This window comes from Sciurus carolinensis, chromosome 19 (genome assembly GCF_902686445.1).
Source record: "Sciurus carolinensis chromosome 19, mSciCar1.2, whole genome shotgun sequence".
In the NCBI taxonomy this organism is placed as follows: Eukaryota; Metazoa; Chordata; class Mammalia; order Rodentia; family Sciuridae; genus Sciurus; species Sciurus carolinensis.
In genome coordinates, this window is record NC_062231.1 from 30,332,062 (window position 1) to 30,358,284 (window position 26,223).

Consider the following 26,223-nt stretch of genomic DNA (forward strand, 5'->3'; position numbering starts at 1 on the left):
CTCTGCCCCTGCCCGCCCCTCCCCTCCCCGCCCCTCTGCCGCTCTCCAGCCTGTCCCTCCGCGCCCCTCTCCTCCTCTCCTCCGCGCCCCTCTCCTCCTCTCCTCCCCTCTCCGCCCCTCTCCTCCTCCCGGGCCTCTCCAGCGCTCCACCCGCCCCTCTCCTCCTCGCCCCGCTCCGCCCCCGGCCCGCTTCCTCTCCCGGTCCCTCTTCCTCTCCTCGTCCCGCCCCTCCACGCCCCTCTCCTCCTCCCCTCCACGCCCCTCTCCTCCTCCCCGCCCTGCCCGCGCAGCTGCCCGGTTCCTGGTGAAGATGGCGCTCCCCGTGGCCGCGCGCTCTGCCCGGCTTCTGCGAGACCCCGCGCTGCGGCCCCGGCTGCTGGCCGCCAGGTGCCAGGTGAGCGCAGCCGGTGGAGGGGACCGCGCCCTCCTGCGGCCCTGTGGCTCTCGCCCACTGTCCCCTCCTGCGCCCACCTCTCCTGCGCCCACCTCCCCGGCATCCCGTCCCTACTTTCCCCTCCTCCCCCGGCCAGGCGCGGGGCGCAAGTCCAGCAGAAGCACTCAGTGCCCCGGAGTCCTGAGGTCTCATCACCAGCCTTGCTGGGTCTGCTTTTGAAAGTCCGCGGCCACGTGGTGACGCGCCTGAAACTCCCGGGCCTGGCGGTGCTGAGTCCACCTGCCCAGCGAGCCCTCTGCAGGTTCCGCTTCTGCAAACGTGGGGCGCCCAGTCGGTGGCATAGGTGGGTCAGGGAGGAAACGCAAGCCCTTTGCCCCCTTTCAGTCAACAGCCGCCTAGACGTATCTGACTCCATGCTTACGGAGAATAACGCGAAGGGCAGCGGTGGACACTGAAGAGCTGTCCGACTTGTCCACCGGGTGGACCGCACTGCGGGCTGTGGGCTGCGGCGGGCTCCGCACCAGGGGAGGCCTTGGAGTTCTGTTGGCCTTGCTTCTGGAGAAGCCGCTCAGCCCCAGACTGTTGGTCTCCACAGATTCCTCCTTTTAAAGAAGGGACAGCTTGCCCACAGCCGAACAGTGACCTTGCTCAGTGCCCCAGTTTTCACTGATAAGAGGAAAATTATCACTCATGCATTTTTAACCAGGATGTGCTTAGTAAGTTCTTAAGAAAACTGGAGAAAAAAAGTTACTGATGATTTTCTGAGTTACTCTCAGCTTTGCTCAGTAGTGACACCTGTGAGGTTTTCTTTTTCTTCTTCCTCTCCTTTCATTTCCTGACATCCGTTTCTCTGTTCATGTAAATTTAAAAGGTGCCAATACTTATTCCTGTAAAATCCTTAACAGGCACCTCGCAGTACCGTGGGGGCAGTAAGAGGAATGGCAGTTTTGTCTAATTAAAATCACTAATAAGTGTTGTAAGAGAGGAAAGAATACCTCCAGGTGGTCAAGGTCTGTTCATCATTTAAGTGTCACCAAAAGCAAGAACTGTTGGCACTATGAGCGTGGACTTAAACTGATGAGCCATGGGCCCCGGCCAGGGACAATGCAGGAAAGGAAGGACTTGTGCAGAGAAAACTTAAAACACAGAGTGTTTGACTAACATGTGAGGGCTTCTGGCCTGTCCAAGAAATAGAAGCCTGACCCAACGCTGGGCAGACTGCCGGGCACCCGCACCCTGGGTTTGGCAAGAAGACTGGGTAAGGAGATCAGTTACCGCAGTCCATCTGCTTGCTTTGATTCACACACTTTTGGTGATTTGTTCTACTGTGAACTCAAGGCTCAGAAGACGAGAGCCGTTTTCTAAAAGTAGGAGTTGTGTGCAGTGTCCAGGAAATGGAACTGAGCATCACCAAGCACTTCATGTGCAGAAAAATCAAGTCCTGAAGAAGTTCAGCGACTTGTTCAGGGTTACAGAGAGTCTGTGGTAGTGCTGATTGCAGAGTAGAGGTTCACTTCAAGCTGTTGCCTGTAAGTGTGGGTTTCCCCTTGAAAACACGCAGTTAGCACAGGAATTACTCTGATACCCGTAGTATCTATATATAACATCAAGTCACCTGCACTAGTGACACATTTTATTTTGTTTGGGAACATCGAGATATTGATAATAAAAGTAGGTGAATATGGCTCATGGCTTGAGAGGAACTCCATTTTCAAATTCTTGGGTGCTTCTCATATCTGCTCCTTGTAAATCTGATTTGATTAGTGTACATCCCTAGCTCCTTTACTGTTGGACATAGCCCACTTTCTCCACCAAGCCTGAGAATCCTCACCAAATGTCTCAGAAATCTGTGGCCATTCTTGCCCTAGACCTACTTTGTACCCAGGCCTGTTGGGTGCATGCAGATAAGAGACCTACTTTCTGCTCTTAGAAGCAACTCAAACTGATTTCACCAAGATTATCTGTAGAAGAACATTTACTCCTTCCCGAGGTTAAATTTAACTTTAGACACTTGTCCTGATGCTTAATGTCAATGAAGTTTTTTCATTTCTTCTGCTCTTGGCTTCACTGTTTTGACTTGATTGACACATCCTTTATGGGCTCGCCTTAGCTCTTTCTTATTTTTGCAAGTATGTTCATCCAGCTAAGCCCTCTGGCAGGACTGTCCAGCGCAGGTTTGGGTTGGTGGGTGAGGCAGGTGGAGTCCTTCACCACGTCTTTCTTTATTTTTGTGGGACTGGGCATGAGCAAGATGGGATACGTGCATCCAGCAGCCCAGATGGTTTCTGCCAGAGACAGATGCTGTGAACGTGAACAGGGTCATGGGAGCGGGTGGGGCTTAGCTGCTGGGTGGGTGTAGACCAGGGAAAAGCCACTAGAGGAGGTGGCTTTTGTTTAGGCTTTTGTTTGTTTGTTTTTATTGAAATAAAATGTACTGAAAAGCGTACATATTATAAGAACAGCTTCATGGATTTGTACAAGTGGAACACACCTGCGGAACCAGGTCCAGATCAGGAAGGTCACTTAACAACAAGCACAGGCCCATGGGTCCTTCCTGTCACTGGCCGTCCCTGGCCAGGGTAACCTGATGCAGACACTTTATTAGGTGGAATCACACCGTGTGCACTGCATACACAATCCTGCTCAACATCATGAGATCCTGGAGGTGACTTTTTGACATCTGAGCTGCATGAGGGAGTGGCCAGTGTGGTGAGACTCAGCAGGGCAAACAGGAGGTGCAAAGGCCCTGCGGTGGGAGTCAGTTAAGGAGAGCAGGGATGAGGTCCGACAAGTAGACATGGCCAAATCACCAGGAGACTTGCAGGGTCTGTTGAGAAGTTTTTAACTTTTTAGAGTGGTTACATAGCTTGCACAAAATTTAAAAAACCCCTGCAGGGCCTGAGTCCCCATCCTGGCTGCTGAAGCTCAGGCACTCAATTACTGTACTGGGCACGTGTCCTGTTGTACGTCTGAGCCTCGCTGGCCTTGGCGGTCAGGCAGGAAGCTCCCCCAAGGCAGGAAGCTTGCCGATTTGGTTCTTCTCCACAACCCAGCGCTTGGGAGAATCCTGGACAGCATTTAACGAAGAGGACTGAGTGCAGAGGAGGTGGCGGCCCGTCTTCCACGTGCTCGGGTCTGTTGGCACTGGTCAGTTGACCAGTTGGCTTGCGGTCACTGCCGTGCAGGGGCTCAGTCCTCAGCGACACCGCTGGTCCCTCTGCCCTGAGGTTGCCTGGTCCTTCTGCAGACAGGCCTTGCCCTCAGGGTGGCCCCGGCTCCTCTCCAGGGACTGTCCGCTGTGTCCTCTGCCCTGTACTTGGCTCTGCTGTCAGTTGTTGACTTTCCTGCTTTCTCCCCAGGTGGCAACGTGAGCTGGACGGGGAAAGCTTTCCTCCCGGCTGCTGCTGCCCGAGCTTGCGCTAGGAGGTGCAGAGGCTCCCGTGGTCGGTGTGACTGAGTGGTGCGCAGAGCAGAGCGGGCAGCGGCAGGGTGCATGGGACTGACGGGGGTGCTTTGGGCAGCGAGAGGAGGAAGGGCTGGTGAGGCGTGTGGACAGGGCTGTCCTGGGAAGAGGACCAGCGCCTGAGCGTGCAGCGTGGGCGGGTGGCAAAGCCCCCCGGCTCCTGTTTCTTTCACCCGTGCGTTACTGCAGGAGCAGGCCCTGTGCCCTCTCCTGTAAAGGCTGGAGGCACAGAGAGGTCGCCCAGTACCTTGCTTGATCACAGCACGGGGAGTTGCCTGCCCCACGCTAACGAACCCTTAGCTCTAGGTCATGACGCTGTCCCCAGAAGGTCCGGTGGGCGGAGCTGACCACTTAACCCGTGTGCTTACCTTTCCCCATCTCTTTGCCCTTGGTTATTTGGCCTGGGGCTGGCTTGGCCATGGTGACCGGCTCTGCACAGTAGTGCCTTTGGGGCTGTTACCCGGCTGGCTCTTTTTCTGGCCTTTGGGGCTGTTACCCAGCTGGCTCTTTTTCTGGCCTTTGGGGCTGTTACCCGGCTGGCTCTTTTTCTGGCCTTTGGGGCTGTTACCCGGCTGGCTCTTTTTCTGGCCTTTGGGGCTGTTACCCGGCTGGCTCTTTTTCTGGCCTTTGGGGCTGTTACCCGGCTGGCTCTTTTTCTGGCCTTTGGGGCTGTTACCCGGCTGGCTCTTTTTCTGGCCTTTGGGGCTGTTACCCGGCTGGCTCTTTTTCTGGCCTTGGGGTCTAGGAAACAGTAGCGTGAGGGTTGAGGGCAGGAGCTCTGGGTTCTGTTCTCGAATCCCGCTGAGTTCCGATTCTCTTCTCGCAGACGGCTGCAGAGATGGAGCAAGGTGACATGGAAAGCATTGGCATCGTGTGTAGATCACGGGCCTAGAGTGACTCTCGTGCAGTGACTTCGGAGCTACGTGTATCCGCCGGTTTTTAAGGCCGTGTGAGCTAGAGTGACGTTCCTGTCCCAGGCTCCGCAGACACGTCCCGTGTGCCGTCATCTCAGAGCTGGGCTCTGGCTCGGTGCTGCCGTGCATTTTGCTCCACGTCCAGCCTGTAACAGCCTGTGAGGCGAGAGCGCGTGTTCCCGTGTGCGCCCAGGGCAGTGGAGGCTCGCGGAGGTGAGGCCGCCTCCAGGGTGCCCGCCATCTCCAGGCTCCTGGGGTCAGGGTGAAGGCCAGGCCGCGCCACCCTGGTGTCGACCTGCACGTGGCCTGTCGGCTTGGTGGCCTCTGGCTTCACGAGCGTCAGGTGTGGGCTGGGCCACCTGCGGGATGGCCGGCACTCGGCTCTGTCCCAAGGCCTCTCGCCGTCCGCCTGAATCAGCCTGGCCTGAGGCCTGGTGCTGGGGAAATGCTGACGTCCGCCCGCTGCTCAGGGTGGACTGTGGGGGATGGTAGCGCAGGAGGGCGTTTCCTGGTGTTTGGGTCTGGACTTTGGCCAGTGTGCTGTGCCTGTGATCGGCTTCCTCTTTGTGGACACGCCTGTAGGAGGAGCCCGTGGGCCTCTCCAGGGGGTCAGGTGGCGCTCACCTCTAGAGTCACTCCCATGTGATGACCAGGGACCGATAGAACGTGCGGGTTGGTCCTGAGAGCAGCCCGGCTCCGGTCACCCTGGAAGTGGGTCCTGGGGTGAGGCCGGCTCTGGTGTCTGCTCTTCCTGCCCCTCCCGTTTCTCCACCTGCCGGTCCGTTTCAGCCTCTGGGCTGGCAAAGGCTGTGAGGAGGCCCAGCTGGGCTGCCTTGTGGAGTCTGAGCCGTGGTGCAGAGAGGAGATGAGGCTGGAGACGGAGGGGAGTGGAGCCTTGTGGGCCCCTGTGAGCCCGGAGGCGGAGCTAAGCTTGTTTCTCAGGGCCACAGGGAGCCACAGAGGGCTTTAGAGGTGAAGCGGCAAGGGGGCAGTGTTCTGTTTTCTGAATGGGGTGTGCACGGGTGGGACGTGTCCCACGAGAAGGGAGCCCATGTGGAGATTTGCATGGACTCGGGCCGAGTCGTTGCGCCAGGATGACGGGCTCAGACCAGGATGGGACCAGGCGACTGGGTTTAAATCTTGCTGTCAACACTAAGTAGCTTTGTGGTCTTGTAACACTTGCAGGTTGGTTTTATTTTAAGCTGCCTTTGTTTTCTTTTTCACATTTCTACGTCTCCGAATGCTGAGTGTGTCCTTACACACGTCATAGATTACTCGCCAGCGTCCCCCTACGTACAGATGAAGGTGTGGGCCAGAGTTAGGGTGGCCACCTGCTTGTTGTCCAGCTTAGGACACTTTTGAGGGTGAAGGTAAACACAGAATGGCACCCCCGGACCACAGGCAGAGCCAGACAGCCCCTGACAGACGGAGCAATGGCCAGCAGTGGGGTGGGAGGTCAAGGTGGATGTTAGTAAGGAAGAGACTGGACGGTCCCAGGACCTCCCTGCCGGGGCCTGTTGCCGGCCTCCTGTCCTCTGCTGTGGGGCACAGAGTGAGGACAGGCCGTTTACTGTCCTGGGCAGGGAGCCGTGTGCAGCGACTCTCCTCATAGAACGTCCTGCTGGCGTCTGTTCCTGAGCCCCGCGCTCTGTGCCCTGCCAGCCGCTCTGTGGACATGGTGAGGGACCTAGAGGGAGAACAGGCAAGTGACCAGGCTGACCAGGCGGGGGGCCTCTGCTCACCCAGGGCCCTCCTGGGCCTGTTGCCGTGGGCAGCTGGTCAGGTCCCTCCCGTCCCAGAGCTGGGCCCACGGCCCTCTTCGGCTGAGGCAGATGCCTTCCTGGACTTGTCCCAAGGGGAAAGTCTGCAGGGATGGAGGGCGGTCGTCTTCGGCTCCCCCGGGCCTGTCTGCTCTCCGCCTGGCCAGAGGCTGCAGCAACCTTTCTTCACCAGCACCTGCCTGGGTCAGCCCACTCCCGCCCCTCCCCTTGCACCCAGCTCTGTCTCCAGGTTTTATGGTTTTTATTTACTTAGGGGCTGTGCTGCCTTGGATCAGGGCCTTACACACGCTGGGCTAGGGCTCCACTACTCAGCTGCAACCTGGGCCGTGTTTATTTTTTCCACACAGAGACAGGGTTTCACTAAGTTGCAGAGGCTAGCCTCGAACTTGCGATCCTCCTGTCTCAGCCTCGGGAATCACTGGGATGGCAGGTGTGTGCTGCTGCTGCCTCCGGCCAGAATTTTATAATTCAGACAGCAGGAGAATCTCCAGCTCATCCTGTGTGCTCAGTCTCGGGTCACTGGTCAGCTGAGCTGGCTTTGTCTACGGCGTCTACCTGCCCCCCGCCCCCACGTGCTGACAGTGCAGGGCCACAGAGAGGACAGGCCTGGGTACAGCATGGGCAAGGGTCCTGCTGCACGTGGGCACCCGTGCATCCTCTGTCCTCAGGAACTGCCTCCCCTGCTCTGGGCTTCTCCCTGAAGTGGTTCACGTACTTTCTTTCCTCTTCACCTCCCAGAGACCTGGAGCTGCTCTTCTGTTCACCCTGGTCTGAGCTGAGCTTCCTCGCCACGGGCTCCGAGCCATGGCCCAGCGCTTGGCTAGCCTGTTTTGACATTGCGATGCCAAGTGACTCTGGGGAGTGCATCACTAAGTGGTCAAGCTGGTGTCCTGGGAGGCCAAGTGAGCTGGTGCATCACTAAGCGGTCAAGCAGGTGTCAGGGAGGCCAGGTGAGCTGGTGCATCACTAAGTGGTCACGCAGGTGTCAGGGAGGCCAGGTGAGCTGGTGCATCACTAAGCGGTCACGCAGGTGTCAGGGAGGCCAGGTGAGCTGGTGCATCACTAAGCGGTCACGCAGGTGTCAGGGAGGCCAGGTGAGCTGGTGCATCACTAAGCGGTCACGCAGGTGTCAGGGAGGCCAGGTGAGCTGGTGCATCACTAAGCAGTCACGCAGGTGTCAGGGAGGCCAGGTGAGCTGGTGCATCACTAAGCGGTCACGCAGGTGTCAGGGAGGCCAGGTGAGCTGGTGCATCACTAAGCGGTCAAGCAGGTGTCAGGGAGGCCAGGTGAGCTGGTGCATCACTAAGCGGTCAAGCAGGTGTCAGGGAGGCCAGGTGAGCTGGTGCATCACTAAGCGGTCAAGCAGGTGTCAGGGAGGCCAGGTGAGCTGGTGCATCACTAAGCGGTCAAGCAGGTGTCAGGGAGGCCAGGTGAGCTGGTGCATCACTAAGCGGTCAAGCAGGTGTCAGGGAGGCCAGGTGAGCTGGTGCATCACTAAGCGGTCACGCAGGTGTCAGGGAGGCCAGGTGAGCTGGTGCATCACTAAGCGGTCACGCAGGTGTCAGGGAGGCCAGGTGAGCAGGTGCATCACTAAGCGGTTACGCAGGTGTCAGGGAGGCCAGGTGAGCTGCTTCGAGGCAGGCATGCACAGTGGGCCCCCACAGTGCTGGGCTGCCTGGGCAGCTCTGTTGGGACAGTCCCAGCCGAGGAGCCCGGGGGTCCTGGGTGTCCTCCACCGTGTGCTTCCAGGGAGGATTCGTTTGAGTCTGTGCGTAGTGACTTACTGCAGCACCCCCTCCGGCCGTGGTTTTAGGCCCTGCAGAAGCAGCTGCGCCCCCAGGTTGGCTCAGCTCCCTGAGGCTGCCCAGGCAGAGACCCGGGACCTGTTGCAGCCAAAGCATCGGGAGGGACATCATTTATTTATGTTTAAAACTGAAGTGCATTTGAGGGCGGATGAGAACTCTGTTAGCACTTGTCACAGGCCAGCAGGAATAGGCTGGCTTCGGAACCACACAGCCCGGGCTCCACTCCTGATCTCAGGGCTTCGTAGGTCTGTGATTTTGTGACAGTCAGGCACACCCTTTATTGTAGGATGTGCTTTTTCACATTTTGACACTTCTGAAATGCACGAGTTCTCTGTGCTCTGTGTCATGGAGGCACATTATCACTGTGTGTCGCACAGTCGTTGCCTTCTTAAATGTGGTGAAATTGGCACCTTTCTCGGGCCTCAGCTTCCCCATCTACAGAGTGGAGATGGTCACAGGACTCACTTCCCAGAGTCACACTGAGCATCAAAAAGCCTGTGCCCTGAGCGATGAATCATTGTCAGTAAACCAGGAAGCTTCATTTCCATAAAGTCTCCTCCAACCGGGCGTGGTGGCACACGCCTGAAATCCCAGCTGCTTGGGAGGCTGAGGCAGGAGGATCCTGAGTGGGAGGCCAGCCTGGGCAACTTAGTGAGGCCTTGTCTCAAAATACAAGGCAAAAAGGGCCAGGGTGCAGCTGGGTGTTAAAAGCTTGCCTGGCATATGCAGGGCCCTGGTTTTTGTCCCTGGTACCTCATGCCCATGTGCGCCTGCCCACACAGGCTCCTTTGATGACCCCGAGTCCCCTCTACCCACGACCTGCCAGGGACGTTCGGAGTGAGGCAGGACATGTGAATGGAGGCGGGCAGTAACTTGGAGGAGAGGCCCGCTGTCCTCCTGTGTCCTCAGAGCCCCTGTCAGGAAGGACCTCCTGGGCTGGAGCCCAGGGCTCAGGACGCTCCCCTGAAGGTGCTGTGCTCTGCGCCTGGATCCTGCTTCTCCTGCTCCCGCTCCTGTGTGAGCGCTGCACCTGCACTCTGAGGGGCTCGCGTGTCACCGTGCCTGTGAAAGGCAGCGGGAAGGTTTGGAGCTCCGAGGAACTGCAGGGTTCCCTGGGCTCCTAGTCAGCAATGCAGGGAGAGCTGGGGCTTAGCTGGGAGGGAGCTGTTCGAGGCGGACGTTTCTTCCTTAAGGTTGAGAGACCTTCTCAGGTGATGGACATCAGAAGTGAAGACAGCACTGCAGGGCAGACAAACGTGAGTTTTTCAGTTATTCCCTGTTTTATAATTAGCATGAGAAAAGAAAGTAGCGCTTGGCTCCTTAGACAAGCCAGGTACGCCTTGAGATGGCCGAGGGTGAGCGGCGTACCTGTGGCTGTTTCCAAGCCCTGTGTGCTTTGAGCTGGAGCCTGGCCCTCCGGGAAGACGGACCCAGCGGCAGCTCCGGCTCTGGGAGAGAGCGGGTTGTGTGCCCGCCGGATCCTGTCTTTTTCTTCAATGTAAATTTACGGTGAGGCTTTTATGAGTGGCATAAAATAGATTTTATAACTGTATTTTATATAAAATATAATTTTAATATGGGGAAAATTTACAGAGTTAAAGTTTATATAAAGACGAGAGAAATATACTAAATTGCCTTTCCATTAAAGGTCCCAAGTAGGCATGTGTAGCGACGATCTTCCGCTGATCCTAACGATGGCCGTATATCAGTGACTCTGTTCAGCCTCTGAGTGACGTGTTCCTTCCGGGTGCCTCTGGCTGTGCTTCAGGAGGCCTTGGTGCCGGTGTTCCTCCGGCTCCTTTTATTTTGTTTTTCTCGCGGTGCTGGGAAGGAGCCCAGTCCCTCGGCACCCTGGGCAGGCGTCCAGTGCTGAGCTGCACCCAGCCCCAGCCTTTGCTTCCAGGTCAAGAGGAGGCCCTTTCCCGGAGCTCTGACGTCTTCAGAAGTAGCGCAGCCCCCTTTAGGTGAGGTCGGCTGTCCAGGGGAGCAGCGTCCTGGCGCTCCGGCTTCGGGGCGTTGAGGGAGGAGGCAGAGAACTGCTTTCTCTGATGAGCAGCTGGACCAGCAAATGCTTGTATGCATCAGCAGCCTCGCGTGTCCTCCCCAAAGCTTCTAGAGGCACGATCGTGCGGGCGTGGGCTCTTTGTGTGTGAGTTCTGCTGTGGTGAAGCTCCCCTGGCCCCGGCGAGGCCCGCCCAGGCTTTCCTCCTGCACAGCCGTCAGCTGCGTCCACCCCTGAGCTTATTCCTCTTCCCTGCGAAGACCCTGCACCCTGTAGGCAGAGCCCCCAGCACGTGGGAAACACAGGGCCCCACGGGAGGTCCAGATGCGTTTCCCAGGTCACAGGCCTCCAGCTGACCTTCTGGGGCCCCTGGCCTTGGTCTCCTACTGCCAGGCTACTGTCCATGCTGCCTTGGATGCTGGCCCTGGAGGGACGCTGCACATCCAGGCTGATGCACCACCAGTGGGGGCCTCACAGGCCCTTGAGGGTCCGCTCAGTGCCAGGGGTCTCGTCGCTACCTCGATTTTGACCCGTCCAGGAACTTCGCCCGAGGGGAGTCCCGTAGGACCTGCCCAGGGCCTGGCCGTTTGGTGTGGTGGAACAGCCCAGGGTTCCCGCATGAGGCTGCGTGTGGTTGCCCTGGTGTGCAGGGTCTCTGTTCGTGCCTTTGTGGGTTGGGAGGCAGTGGGTGGCTTCCTGCTGGGCTGTTGAGGACAGCCCTCTGGACCTGACGGCAGTGTGTTCTCGCTTAATGAGCGCCGTGTGTATACGGTGTCCCGGGTATGGTGTGGCTTTGTTTTTAGTTTCCCACGTTTACCTACAACGCCTGTTAGGACGGTTGTCCTGGTGATGGTCTGTGACGTGTTGGCGTCTACCTCCTCTTGGTGGCATCTGTTGGAGTGGCCTGGCATGTGGGGGCTCAGAGGGTGGCGCTGGGTAGGCAGGAGCCTGGGCAGGAGATGGCCGCTGCCCTTGGGAGGGTGGTTGGGGGAGGGTCTGCTGCTGGCAGGGCTCCCGGGGCTCAGGATGCGGGTGTCCTGCTTCTCGTGGCCTCACCTGCACCATGGCTGTTCGTAACGCCGGGGAACCTGTAGGAACAGACGTCGGACCTTCTTCCAGCAGGTTCTGGGCCCTGGTCTGAGGGCCTTGAGGGCGTGGTCCCCTGGAGCTCCCGCTGACCCTTGGTGGAGGCGTCAAGGCCGCCCTTGCTGAGCCGGTTCAGAGTGGCAGACGCGACTCAGGGACCTGCAGCCACTCGCTGTCATCGCCGCTGTTCCTGCAGAGTCTGGGTGCCGTGCACAGTGGCCCACTGGGCGGTCCTCTTATGGGTGGGACTCGTCCCCCACCGTTTCTTGAAGTCCCAGCCCCAGACCCTTAGGATGAGAGATCAAGTTGAAACGGGGTCACTGGGGTCCCAGTGCAGCGTGACTGGTGTCCTCGTACAGTGCTGCCCCCCACGGGGAGAGAGCAGGCGGAGAGCAGGCGGAGGCCAGGGAGCTTCTGCAAGCCAGGCCCAGAACGACCGGAGCAAGGGACAGACCTCCCCCGCCGCCCTCCCCTGCGGGCCGCCGATCAGAGTTCGCACCTCCAGAGCGGCAGGACCCGGGCTTCTGCTCCTTAGGCCCCGAGGACGCGGCTCCCAGGCCTTGATGCGAGGCGTCCTCTAGCTCCTGTGCTGTGCGGGAGTGCTCGGAGGTGACCGCCTGGACCAGGAGGGCTGCACGGTATCAGTCCACCTGGTCCAATGGACTGCTGGGCAGCTGCAGGCCGTGGGGCACCGGGCGTCCTGGAAGGGTGTCTCCCCTGGACCCCGCCCGCCCTGCTTCCCGGTGCCCCCTCCACGCCCTTCTGCCATGATGCGCTGCCTCCCTGGGCCACAGGGCAGCGGCGTTGGCCACCTGTGCACTGAGCCTCTGAAACCATGAGCCCCAGAGGGACTTTTCCTCTTCTCGGCTGCTTTTGGGTGTGTTGGTCATGGTGAGCCACGGCGCCCGACGTGCTCTGTCTGCAATGGCAGGTCCAGGATCCTAAGGCACACCTCGGTGAACTGCCTGCGCTCTGCACGTGTGCGTGCCCAGCGTGACAGGGTCACCCTGTGTCATGACCAGCACAGGGCTTCTCCGCCCTGAGGACAGGACGGTGAGACTGAGGTGCGGGTCAGGTAATGACCAGCCGTCATGTCCAGCCGAGCCCTCGTTTCCCTCCTGGGACACCTCTGGAGCCTCGGGCCTGGTCCAGAGGTGCACTGCCCGCTTCCAGCTGCCAATAGGGCAGCTCGAGAGCCGTGACCCCCTTGTGTCTTGCCTTGTGCTTCCTGTGCTGACTCGTGAACCTTAGGTCTGAGAAGCTCTGACCAATCTGAGTGAAATCGGCACAGAGGCAGAGGAGTTGCCGTGGAGAAGCTCATGCTGCAGGCCTGGTGCTGTGCCCAGGGGGAGGTGCAGAGGGCTCTCAACAGCAAGGGAGAAGGAGGTGGTGCTGTGCCCAGCGGGAGGTGCAGAGGGCTCTCAACAGCAAGGGAGAAGGAGGGAGGCAGGGCCTCTTCACTCAGACCCTCAATTCTGCTATTTTCCAGTTTGCTTTTAAATAAGAAAACAACAAACCTCATTATCTTTTAAAAACTTCTCCCCTAAAAGCCCATTCTCTTTATTCAGACAGCTCACCCAAGGTTGAACAAAAGCCCCACGTTTTAATACCTGTGCCTTTGGAAACACAGCTGAGTAGCGGTTCGGCTGATTTTGTAATCAGCATTACACCCAGCGCTGTTTTTCTTCAGTAGTATAAAGTTGAAATTTAAGAATAATCAGCATGCAATCAAAAGCTGATTATAAACGAACAATAATGAACATAAAAGTGAAGTCGCTTCTCAGGGTTACAATGAAAGGAAAAAGGAGTAATAGCAGCAGTTGAAAAAGCAGGGATCACAAAGAAACTTGGTTGTGCTGATGAGAAGTGGTGGGTGAGGTGAGCCAGCCCAGGTTCCCTGGGGTCTGCAGAGCTGGGGAGGCTGGGGCAGCCACCGCTGGAGTCTTGGTGGGTCAGGGGCCTTTGCCGCCACGGGTGAGGTCAGGGAGGTGCTGTGGGTTTAGCACTGAATTGTGTCTGTTCTGGTCCACCGGGTGCTGTGTGGCTCCAGGTCAGAGACTTGACATCTCTGAGACTCAGGTTTCCTTCTCCAGCCCTGTTTGACGAGTGTACCCTTCTGTGTGACCAGGGTTGTGCTCTGAACGAGACACACATGTAACTGCAGAGCGACTGCGAAAACGGGGCTTCTGAAGCGCTGGCCGGCCAGAGGCAGGGCAGGGGCGCCTGGTGAGGAGGGGCGGCCCTGGCTGTGGCGCGTCACGCAGTGCTGAGCCCAGGGTCTCTGCGTGCCAGGCACGGCCAGCCACCGGTGACGCCCCAGCCTTGTTTTGTCCTCCTGCCACAGCCTCCCGAGTAGCTGGGGGGCACTGTCCCAGCCTGGTTGTTGCTGTTCCATCTTTGAAGCCTCAGAATTTGGTCAAGGAGGATTTTTCAGTTCTGAGAGAATGTGCTTTTAAGATCCTCGCCTCAGGACCGTCCTACCCGACTACTCAGAATTGAATCTCTTCCATCACCTCTGCCAGTTTTACCTCACCCAAATGGTGTGGGTGGCCGTCTAACGTTTCTTTTAAAATAAATCATGGGCACGATGCAGCACGCCTGTGATCCCAGGGACTTGGAGGCTGAGGCAGGAGGATTGCAAGTTCAAGGTCAGCCCAGGCACCTTAGTGAGAACCTACTTCAAAGTTGAAAAAAAGAGCGCAGGCAGCTGGCAGCGTAAGCCCGGTGGTGGAAGGCGTCTGTAGCAGGGGAGGCCCTGGGTTCCTTCTCCAGCACCAGCTAGAAGACATCTGGCGTCGTAGCCGACAGCACCGGGAGTTAGTGATGATCTTGGACCTGGAAGAACGATTCCTCGTCACTCATGCTGACCTGGGCCTCGACCAGGCCCCTGGGCCAGGGCCCACCTGTGGGAGGCCCCACGTGGAGCCGCGAGCTGGCTCTCCAAATGTCAGAACAGGCGCTTGGGCCTGGGTCTGCCTGAGCTCCAGAGCTGTGCGGAGCGGCTGTCTGGCCAGGCTGTGTGTCCTGCCAGAGCGGCACGGATGGACTAAGGCCTTGTGTTGGCACAACACAGAGGAGACTCAGGCCAGTTAGATAAATAGCGGTACTTGAAGCACAGCCAGCGGGCGCTGCGCGGGGGTGGCCAGGCCCAGCCTAACACGTGCCCTCTATAACCTGTCCCCAGTCCGTCCACTTAGCCAGCGCTGCTGGAGGGCGGGGTCTGCCCCTGGGTCTGCCCCTGGGGTCTGCTCCGGTGACCCCAGGGTGCAGTGCAGCAGAGCAGGCCCTGGTCACGGCCCGCCCTTCCCGGTGGACAGACGACGTGTGCTTTTCTCTTTTTTAATGTGTTTTGGTTGTGGATGGACATTCTTACGCGGTCTGAGGGTGGAACCAGCGCCTCACGTGTACGCGGCGAGTGCTCTACCGCAGAGCCCCAGTCCCGGCCAGTGTGCTGCTTCTAATTTTCATCTTTTGAGGTGCGGCCTCGCTGTTGCCCGGGCTGGCCTCAGCCAGCTTCTCCTGGGCCTCCTGGGCCTCCTGGACCCGTGGTCTGCTGAAAGCGGCACCACTGAGCCCAAGTCGTCCCAGGTAAGTGACAGTCAAGCAAAGACCCCCGGCGGGCAAGCCGCGAGCTGTGGGGCCCTGTGCAGGGAGAGGGGTCCAGGCAGAGAGAGTGGCAGCTGCAGAGGCCTTGTGACCGGGCCTGTGCCGGCCCATTCTCCTAAAAGGCAGACAGCATGCTGGGAGGAGCAGGCAGGAGATGAGAGAGGGGCGGGAGAGAGGGGCAGCTGCGATACGTCCAAGTCGGGTGGACCAGAGCTGCATCCTCCCTCCCTTCACTGGGGGTCGAATCTCTGAGCCACATCTCCAGCCCATTTCATGTTTTACTTTGAGACCGGGTCTCACTGAGTTGCTGAGGCTGGCCTTGAACTTGCGATCCTCTTGCCTCAGCCTCCCGAGTCACTGGGATTATGGGCCTGAGCCACTGAGCCTGCTCCAGTTGGTTCCTTTTTAGTGCTGGGTGTTCCACGGTGTGGCTGGACTACAGCTTGTGTAGTCACGCACCTGTTGAAGTACATTTTGGTTGTTTCTGCTTCTTAGCCTTTCAAATACACAGACGTTTTCCTGTGGACATGGAATTCTGTTTTTCCTGGACAGATGCTCGAGATTCCCACTGCAGGGTTGAATTTTAAGTGTCTGTTCCGTATTTTAAGAACCTGCAAACTGTTTTTCAGAGTGGCTGTTCTGTTTTCCTTTCCAGCAGTGTCAAAGGAGAGACACGCAGGCTCCTCTTGCCTTGCGGGCTTGGCGGGCCTCCTCCTGTGTTTCCCTGAAGGCCAGCAATGTCAGTATCTTTGTCAGTGCTGGTTGCCATCTGCATCTCTTCACTGATGTCCACTCATGTCTTTTTAATGTTGAATTTCAGAAGTTCTTCCTGTTGGCTGCACTCAGACCTTGTCTGCGAGTGGTTTGCAGATACTTCCTGCCGGTGCCTGTCTTGTGTTCATCCTTTTGACTGAGTCTCTCACGGAGAGATGTGTTGTGAAGTCCAGTGTGTCCCGGTTTTTGGACGGGTCAGGATCTTAGTGTCACATCTAAGGACTCTTCACTACGTACTAGGGCCAGATGACCCTTTCCTCAGGTTGTGTTCTGAAGGTTTTTAGAGGCTTCCTTCCGTGGGAATCTGGTCTGTTCTGAGTTGGCATTTACATTCGGTGTCGAGGATTTGGTTGAAGTTAGGTTTTTTGCTGTGGGTGTCCATTTGCCGTGGGTCAGTCATCTAAGATGCTGACTTCCTCCACGGAATTGATGTACTTGGAAAGCTTTCAATTCTCCTGTAGAACGGAGAATCACTGGGCAGCTCTGCCACCATTTTACATGGTAAAGCTGCAAATTTAGGAGCAGTTGAGTCTGGAGACCTGCTCCGTGGCCCGGGGCAGCCCCTCACCCCCTCAGAGGTCACTGCGGCCTCTGTGGCCTCTGGCCGGGTCTTCAGACACATAGGTTGTGATGTGGCTTCTGGGGCATCGCTTGGCTTTGAGATTGTTGGAGACTCGGCACGGGCCACAGCCGCGGGCTTCCTGTTCCCACGGACTGGGGCTGTGGAGGCTGGGCCGAGCGCGTCTGTCAATCTGCATTACAAGGAGATATTACTCTCACAGTTGGTATTTTATACATTTCTCTTTAGAAGCTTTGTTCCTGCGGTTTTGATGTGTAAGGGACACAGGAACCTCGGGAATGTACCCATCGGCGATGATCTCGGCAGCGTTCATGATCGTCGATCCAATCAGGCAAGTCGAAGTGGTTCAGAGTTGACGGTCACAGACCTGGTGGTCACAGACCTGGTTCTTGCGGCTTCTTTCCGTGGGTCTCCTAGGAGGAAAACCGGTAGACGCTCAAGTTTCCTCTGACTTCAGGATCCCACGTGTACATTGAAATTCTGCCTCCGCGGTGGTTTAGAATCCTAGGGTGATAGTGAACTCTGGAAGCCGCTCAGTCCTAACGCAGATGCCCGAGCTCTTCTTCACGGGCAGTGAAAACTTCTGTATGGCCACAGGGAATAGAAATATGTTTTTATTTTTTTCTGCTGATACAGAATCAAACTGGTGTTCTAAAGACTCGTTTCCAGTTGCTTAGAAACACATGCTGCCACTTTATGGTTGGTTGGCTTAGAAACGGGCTGTCAAGGTGGAGGTCAGAGTGCTGGTCTTTGCCCGTCACTGGCCCGGGTCCCTAGGACAGCCACTCCGTTAGACCCTCGGGGCTCTGTTTTCCTCGCCTGCGACATGAAGCACACAACCAGGGTGTGGTGACTTACAGAGCTGAGGCCATGCTGAGCCTGCTGGGTGGTGCTGGTGTTGGGAGGACCTGCCGTCTCGTCAGTAATAATGGTAGCGCACTCTGTCTTTCTGCTCAGTCATTTGAACGTATAGATCTTAATGTACCATTTCACATGGGGCATGTTGTAAATTGGATTATTTGCTTTCTTAAGACAGAAGTCGAGTATCTTAGGATGAATACCACCTGGAGCTTACCAGTCTGGAAGGACGAGTAGGCCACAGTCCTTCTTTCTGTGTCGGTCTCAGGACTGTGGGGCAGGGGCTCCAGCCCAGGGCCTGTCACCACAAGCCCCAGCCCCAGGCAGTTTTAGAAAGTAGTCTGGTGTCTTCCCATCCCTCTTCCAGCCTGCTGTGGGCTGTTCCTTCGCTGCTACAGCCAGGCAGACACCCCCTGCCAAGTCTGTCATCGCATGACGGTGACGTCCCTTGTGCTCTGGGCTGGCATGCCCCTGTGCACTGTGCGTTGTGGTTCCTCTGCTGCAAGAGCCTGTTGCTGGCATCTTTGGGTCATCTTTGAGGTCCAGCCAGGGGACACTGCTGGTAAGGCACCCTCTGTGACCTGCGTTGCCCCTCCTGGCACCGGCCAGTGGCCTTTGGCTTTGGGTCTCTGGCAGCTCACACGCGGCGGTTCTGCAGGTGAATGTGAACCCTGTGGTTAGCACAGCACTGAAGGAAGCAGCTAATGCTTTCGATGAGCACTTGCTGACTTTAAATCACCAGGAGTAAGTCTGGGCATCTGCACGGCGTCATCAGAATGTGCAAAGTGGAAATTTTATTTCCTGTGTAGTGCAAAAGCGTCCACGAATAACTGATGGGAGTTTACCTGGAGAATAACTGGACCCTGCTTCCAGCATGCTCCCCCCGTGTGAACCGCCAGTCACTGGGCCCTCTTTCCTGAGTGGCTCCTTCATCCTGAGTGGGCATAAGCTGTGCAGAAGTGGCTGGGTTTGGTGGCTGACCGGGGTGCATCTCAGGGGTGGAGCACTTGCCTGGCTTGCTTGAGGCCCTGGGTTTGTTCCTAGTACAGGGAAAAAGAACAGCGAAGATCCGACGTCTGGATGCCGGTTCTTCATCCTGGCTGGGGAGCTGCCCTGTGCTCCGTGCACTTCTGTTACCCAGGTCCTTCCCATGCTTCCCGTCAGGAGAGCGTGTGGTGCTGCGTGACAGGGTTGCAGATGAGCACGGCTGTCCCTGGGGAACCTGGTTCCAAGGTGGGGCGTCAGCTGCACGGAGGACACGGGATATTTCAGCTACAATTTCTGCTGGCGATGGCACCCAGGGCCTCAGGCGTGCCAGGCCAGGGCTGCACCGCTGGGCTGCACCCCAGTCAGTTAGATTTCAGTATGAGATTATTTGATCGATGTTATTACTGTGGAGTGCTGGGGTTGAACCCAGGCGATGTCCACCGCCGGTGGACCTGCACCGCCGGGCTGCCCCCAGCCTCTGCACTCCTTTTCCATGTTCTTGGTCAGGCCGTACCTCTGTATTCAGTGACCAGAATTTACTTGGTGGCTACTGAGGCTTTAATCAATTTCAGTTATGAAAAGAAAGAATGAATGGCCGAATAATGTAAGAAAGTGTGTGAGGGACAGTGGAGGCAAAGGTCAGTCCACTCGAAAGTGTTTTGTTTGTAAAGCAAAGTTGTTTCAGGGAAACCCTGTTGATTTAAAAACACCCTCATTTTATCATTATCCAAGTCGCCTGCCTCTGCCCTGTGATGCTGGTGTTTTCTGCCGCTAGTCCAAGTTTCTATTTAACTGTGCTAAATAGGATGCCCTCTAGGTCGATAGGCTTCCTTCACGTCTCAGAGGAATTTGAGGACAGTTTTTAAAAACCGTTTTGAGATGAATACGTCGAGGATCCCAAGTTGCTGACATATAGTGACTGGTATTAAGGACACAGTCGGGGGGAGAATCCACAGACGTCGGGAGTGATGCACGTCTGATCCAAGACCGGCGGTCAACTTTTGGAATGTTATTTCTGATTTAGAAATTAGAGCTTGCACTCACTGCAAAAAGCCTGGAAAATCCGGAAGAATCTCACGGCCACAGGGCTCACCCGTGGTCAGCCGTGGCCACCCGTGCTGCAGAGTGCCCTGTGAGCTTGGAGGACGTGTCCACATGGTGCATGCTTTGGCCACTTCTCTGTCCACGGTCAGGATCCCGCTCATTAGAAGCTCCGTCTGCTTCTGTCCCACTGAGGCTAAATCAGCAGCGCTTCCGTGCGCATTAGGTGCCGGATCCTTCAGAGGAGCTGGAGGCAGTTCCCTGAGGCCGTGGCTCTCCTTTTGTCTCTGCCGTGTCAGCGGCATCTGAGGTTTCCAGTGTTCCTCCTCTAATGCTGCAGCGAATACGTCTCAACGTGAATTCATGTTCACTAATCAGGTAAGTTCTGAGATCGCCTCCAGAAAATCTGCACAGATTTATTCTCCTGTCCGTGGTGATCAGAAACCAAACAGTGGCGACTGTCTACTCTGTTCCTTACACGCCACGTCCTGTCCTGAGCAGTTCACGTGGATGGACTCATTTATTCCTCACAAAACTCGAACCTCTTTTTAGAGATGAGGACATTGATGTGCAGTCTATAAGACTGTGTTTCCTAGTACGCTGACCGCTGTCAAATATGATAATTAAAAAATTTTCCAGTCCATTAGATATGAAATGACCTTTCATTGTTGGAAATTGTATTGCTCTAATACTACAAAGATTGTACTTTTTCTATCTTCCAGAGAGCAAACATTATTATCTTTTCTATTTTAGAAAGAAATTTATTTTGGAAAATTTCCTAGGGCAAATTCTAAATTGTCGTAAGTCAGAAATATCATTATTGCTAATTTCACTAGGACATTTTTGAATGCATGGCTGAACTCCAAAACTAATATCGGCTTGTGCTAAACAACATGAAATCCTGGTAGGTGGACACGGTTCTTTAGGAGTTAGTCAGCATGGCCTGGCCTGGCCAGACAGTGCCCTTCCATTAATGACCGCAGCACGCCTGCTATCTACGTTCCTCCAGCCTTTTCCAGTATTACATACGGCGCGCTTAATATTCTACTTACTAAGCGTTCCGTTGATATTCAGTGTTTATGTAACTGAAACTCTAATGCAAGCTTCATTCAAGAAAACCATCAAGGTACTGAAGAAATCAATGAAATCAATGCACGCGATACACGAGATAACAGGTCCCCGACGGGCAGACTGCGAGATGAGCACACTCGCGTCAGATGTCCAGGAGGAGGCTGGCGCATGCTGTCTCCTGCCCAGCTTCAGCTGCCCACGGCGTGAGGCATCTGAGGGATTTACCCTTGCAAATGCACATCAGTGCCACGCGAGTCCAGCTGGGTTTGCTGAATGAAATTCCCTGTTAAGCCAGATTCTTGTAACACGGACGTCTCAGGGACTTGCTGTGTACAAATAATTGGGGTTGGGGAGAGAAACTGAAGTTTATTTCAGGCTCCGTGGCTCAGCTAAGCATTTTAATTGAGCTGTGCCAGTGGAGGGATTGGAGCAGAGTCCATGCAACTGGGTTTGGTTTTCAAAAGACCACTTGGGCTGCGTATGGAGGGTGACATGGGCCAGAAGCCCTGGAGGTGGGAGAGCAGAGTTAGGCTGACGGCAGGTGCAGGAGGGAGGAGCTCAGGGGGACCTGGGGCACCTGCACCAGGGGACCCAGCATGCTTGCTGCAGCGCAGACTCGTGGGCTCCCTGAGGCACATCATGTGGACGAAGCCCAGGCACCTGCACTCTCTGACCATTCCCTCTTCCACCTAGTGTTTGGGAACTGCTGAACCAGAGATTTCTAGGGTCCATTTTAGCTCTGGTATAGGGAGCTAAACAAAATATAAAACAACTCCAAACATTTGGATCCGCGTGAAGTTTCCAACAGAAGAGACCCTTGAGTATGTTTTGGAGAACTTGTTCGCAGAGTGTTCTGAAGAAATGGACTTGTTCTCGGAACCCAATGGCCATCAGGAGAGGCCCCAGTGGCTTTGGATAATTTGTTGCATAAGCTTCCCGGGGGAGGATTTGCTTCCTGAACCTCCCATGGGGCCACCGTCCTCTGTTGCTGGCCAGGATGAGGTCATGTGAACAGTCATTGGCTGAGGTGATCGGCTGAGCTGCCGAGTGGTCCAGGGGACACCCTGGGGGTCGCATCGGTCCACGATGACTGTGCTGCGGTCAATGGCAGGGATGGGCTGGGAGCCCCCCCGTCAGACTCCACGGCTGTGTGATTCTGCTGTGCCACCCGCTGCCCCGAGCAGCTGCCTGCTTCTCCATGGCTTCCAGGCATGTCGCTTCCTTGGTGAGATTACGCTTGGTGGACAGTGATCCCACCCTATGTCCATGGCCCACTTGATGGCTTTCTTGGTTGACCAAGCTTGCCTCCCCTGAGCTGCGAGGCATCCGATCTGCGGCCATCCAGCTGAGGCTGAGGATTGTGTCTGCATTTGGCCACGTGCGGAACGGCCGCACACCGTCAGCCAGGAGGGGAGGCGTCCGGTGCAGGTGCAGGCGGGAAACGCGAGGGGCGGCTCCTGGGCCCCTGCAGGGCAAGCCCAGCTGCCTAAACGGGGCTGTGAGGCGCGCTCTGCAATCGCGTTTTCCCCTCCAGACTTCCTAGCCGTCCTGGGCACTGTGTGTGCCTGTTATCTGTCATCCTCATTTTCACAGAAGAAACCAAAGCCCAGAGGGTGAGGTGGTTTGTCTAGACTCACCCAACTTGTAGATGTAGAGTCCAGAGTGGCTTTGGGACTTTGAAGTTTGCACTTTTACCTAAAACTTTTTCAAATGGTGAAACGTAGCGTAAAACACTGAATAAAATTCATACTCTGTGTGTGTGTGTGTGTGTGTGTGTGTGTATGTGTGTGTGTGCGTGCGCGTGTGCATGTGCGTGTTAACATGTTTAGTGAACCCCACTTCCCGGGAGAAACACACAGTCACCAGCATCCTGGAAACTCCCCTCTGCTCACCAGCCACCGGTCCTCCGTAACCCCTGGGTGATCTTCATGTTACTCATTAGGTTGTGACCTGCACTCTCGATTCCCTAGCGTGTCACAGAATGGTGGAGGGGAGAGCTGTTTGGAGCAGGCGCCAGAGCGTTCGATGCTCCCCTTCTGAATGGTACTCGCCTTGGGTGAGTGGGGTCTCTGAGATAGAAGGGCACAGGCCAAGTGACCTCAGACACCTCGACCACTGTCACCCAGAGAAAGAGCTGGTAACCTGGAGCAGGAAAACAGGCCCAGGCAGGCGCTGCTGCTCCCTCTCGGTTGGTGTAGCGTGTGGCCATGTAAACCCTCAGTGAGTTCAGTGACAGGCTTCACTCTTTTTTAACAGCAAGTGTTTTGTCCGCTTATGTAAGTCAGTAAATTGCCCTCACACCTTATTGATTAAAATGTCCTAGCTCTTGAAGGACTCACAAGTACAATTCATCCAAGACAGCCTGTACTTTCATTTTCAGAAATCCACTGTTGAGGTCTGTGCATGATAAAGTGGAAGCAAGCGGTTATTAATTTTTTATTGGAATCTTCTGAATAAGTGTTTTCTTTTGGTTGGTTTCAAACGAAGTCATATTCCCGAATCTAATTAGAGGCAGTTCATGTGCTGTGGACTTATTAAGATTCAAGGCACTTTAAAATTTTTTTTTAAGCCGGTCTGATATCCCTTTTTAATTTCACTTAAATTTGAACTACTCTAAACATCATCTGAGCATGTTGAAGATTCTTGGTGATATTAATAATGATGATGTCGACGATCTGTCCCTTCTGATTCTTCCGGCTCCCATGAACTTGCTCCTGATTCTGGTTTGTGAATATGTGAGACTGTGCTGCTTCCCTCCTTTCCTGTGATCCTGGTCAGCGCCCGCGGTGACTCCACACAGCCGGCTCTGCTGCCTGTGGCTGGTCCTGCGGCTGCTCTTCTGGGCGTGGACTTCGCCCCTGCAGGGCCTCCTGAGCACGTTATGCGTGTACATTGTCAGAGGGTTGTTTCTGCACTTTTGGCTTGTAATCCATTTCCTGCATATCTGGATAAAGATCTTCCCCTTTTCTAGATTTTTCTATTGCCTCATTTTGTTTAAGTTCTTGAATCTCTCAAGCTGCCAACATAAGTTGTACAAATAACCCGACTTCTCCCTCGTCCGGTCCTTGCCTGCTCTGGGCTGCTTGGCAGTGGCCTCCCTCCTGGGCTTCTCCCTCGTCTGGTCCTTGCCTGCTCTGGGCTGCTCGGCAGTGGCTTCCTCTCCTAGGTGAGGATTCCCTTTGCTTGGTCAGTAGCAGACCTCTCAAAGTGCTGTCTCTGAGTTAGCGTCCCTTGGCTGTTTGGCCTGGAACAGAATGTGTGCTTGAATCCCTCTGGAATGTGCCACAGCCAGGCTGCATTTCCAGCGTGGCCCTGTAGTCTTGCTAGACTGGGCTTTCCGTGGCTAGTAACTAGCCATTGCTTACAGACTGTAGAAACCCTGCCTGCAGGCCTGGCTGGTGCCCACAAGTGGAGAGGTGCTGGAAGGCAGGAGACTGGTATGTTCCATTTCCGGTTCTTACGTCCAGCTCTGCTCTGAAGACAGGGCTGTCCTGACCAGACTCCTGCAGGAAAACCTGCAGCCTTTGCCCTGGTGGTGGAGCACAGACTTGGGACTCCCGAGGCCGCAGGGTGGGAGCTACCCTGGGCAGGAGAGAGCAGGGTCCTGATTCTGGCACGGCTGCCCCACCAGGTTTCCCTGAAGGACATGTGCTCCAGCCGACTGCAAGGGGCCAGCCAGACAAGACGGGTTGAGCGGGGAGCTGCCGCTGCAGGCAGTTTGCAGTAGAGTCTCCGTGCCTGTCACCGTGAATCTCGCCTCCGTAAGAGCTCAGCTGCTCCCGCTGGCACCCAGTACCCACTGTGGAAATGCAGACTTCCTTCCTCACCTGGTTTCCTGAGTTCCGTGGGCTTCGTTCACAGTTCTGGGCTTAGGTAGGCAGGAAAGGGATCTGAAGAACGCGGCCTCGCCTGAGCCTCAGCGTGAGCGTGATGGAGAGTCCCAGCCGCCTGTGCTGCGGAGATCCCCCAGGCACGCCCGTGTCCAGGCGGGCTCAGGGTGCCCTGCGGGCTCTTCAGAGTGGCGGTGGGAGGGGTGTTGGGCACTGTGAAGACGCAGCAGTGATTAGCGACAGCGGTGTGCTCTCTGTCCCTCCTTCACAGACGATGCTCTCCAGGCACTGGACGTGTCCCGACTGGGCTCGTTCTGACCTTTAAGGTGCTATTTTCCCCTTTTTCCTAGGGAAGTGTGAACTTTGCTCTTACCAGGTAGATGTACTGAGCATAGGCCTTGGTAGGAAGCAGCATTCTTTTTTTTTTCCTTATTCATGTGCTTTGTTTATTTCTTTTTGCTCTCATTGGTTCTACATGACAGTAGAATGCATTTTGACACATTGTACACAAATGGAGCATAACTAACTTCCCATTCCTCTGGTTGTACATGGTGCTGAATTACACCAGTAGTGTAATCATACATGTCTCTAGGGTAGTAATGTCTGTCCCGTCCTTCCGTCCTTTCCATCCCCTGTCCCACCCCACTCCCCTCTGCACAGTCCAAAGTTCCTTCATTCTTTCCCCCGACCCCAACCATGGATCAGCATCTACTTATCACAGAAAACATTTGGCCTTTGGTTTTTTGGGTTTGGCTTATTTCACTTAGCATGATATTCTCTAGTTCTGACCGTTTACCTGCAAATGCCATAATTTTATTTTTCTTTAAGGCTGGGTAATATTCCATTGTGTATATGTACCACATTTTATTTATCCATTCATCTGTTGAAGGGCATCTAGGTTGGTTCCATAGTTTAGCTATTGTGAGTTGAGCTGCTATAAATATTGATGTGGCTGCGTCACTGTAGTGTGCTGATTTTAAGTCCTTTGGGTATAGGCCAAGGAGTGGGATAGCTGGATCAAATGGGGTTCCATTCCAAGTTTTCTAAGGAATCTCCACACTGCTCTCCAGAGTGGTTGCACCAATTTGCAGCCCCACCAGCAATGTATGAGTGTACCTTTTTCCCCACATCCTTGCCAACACCTGTTGTTGCTTGTATTCTTGATAATGGCCATTCTGACTGGAGCGAGGTGAAATATAAGTAGTTTTGATTTGCATTTTTATAATTGCAAGAGATGATGAACAATTTTCATATATTTGTTGGTGGATTGCATTTCTTCTGTGAAGTGTCTGTTCAGTTCCTTAGCCTGTTTATTCATTGGGTTGTTTGTTGTTTGGTGTTAAGTGTTTTACGTTCTTCATACATCCTGGAGATTAGTGGGATGCCGCATTCTTTAACATTTGCGGTCACTAGGTCTTTTCCTGGCATTTCATTATGGAGTATTTATTTGATCTCTCAGTCTTGCGGAGACACTTACTGGAATTGTAGCTGTGTTGTTGTTGTGTTCTGGGACGTGGGGGTTCGAGTACAGAGTGCAGGAGTCGGGGCGTAGTAACCCGGGTGGGTTTGGAACTCTCTTTGCTTTTTCTGATTGAAAGATGTGAATTCCACGTGTGCGACGTTACTGCAGAGCCGACTGAGGCATACGTGAATATTGAGATATTGAATATTGAGTTCATGAATATTGAGATAATAAATTCCTAACATTTTCTGGTAATTGCCTCATCTGACGTGGAAATAGAAACACTTTGCAGTTTGTGAAATCGGCCTGTGAAACAGTCAGAAAAGTAACCTGCCTTTGGGTCGACGTGGAAGCATCTTGTTTCATTATTCATTTGGTCTTGGGCTTCCCAGTGAGCGTGTTCATTTTAGGGGTGCTGGTCCTGCCCTCTGCACCCGTGGGTCCTAGCCACAGGCTGCTGAAGCAGGTTGGAAAATCGGGGACTTGTTCCCACACGAAGGGTGATGAAGTGGCTCTGCTGAGTAGACCCTCAGGGACCCTTGAGGCCTTTGCTGGTGGTGCTGGTGACC

At 55.2% G+C, this 26,223-nt stretch overlaps 1 protein-coding gene across 1 annotated transcript in view; it reads left to right on the forward strand.

Annotated features, from left to right (window-relative positions):
* The first annotated feature begins 223 nt into the window (after nucleotides 1–223).
* Suclg2 (succinate-CoA ligase GDP-forming subunit beta) overlaps nucleotides 224–26,223 on the forward strand; it is a 204,990-nt gene continuing 178,990 nt past the window's right edge. Inside the window, exon 1 of the mRNA XM_047535047.1 lies at nucleotides 224–394. Within this exon, the coding sequence (XP_047391003.1) occupies nucleotides 311–394 (84 nt within the window). The 5' untranslated portion in view covers nucleotides 224–310. The remainder of the gene's footprint in view (nucleotides 395–26,223) is intronic.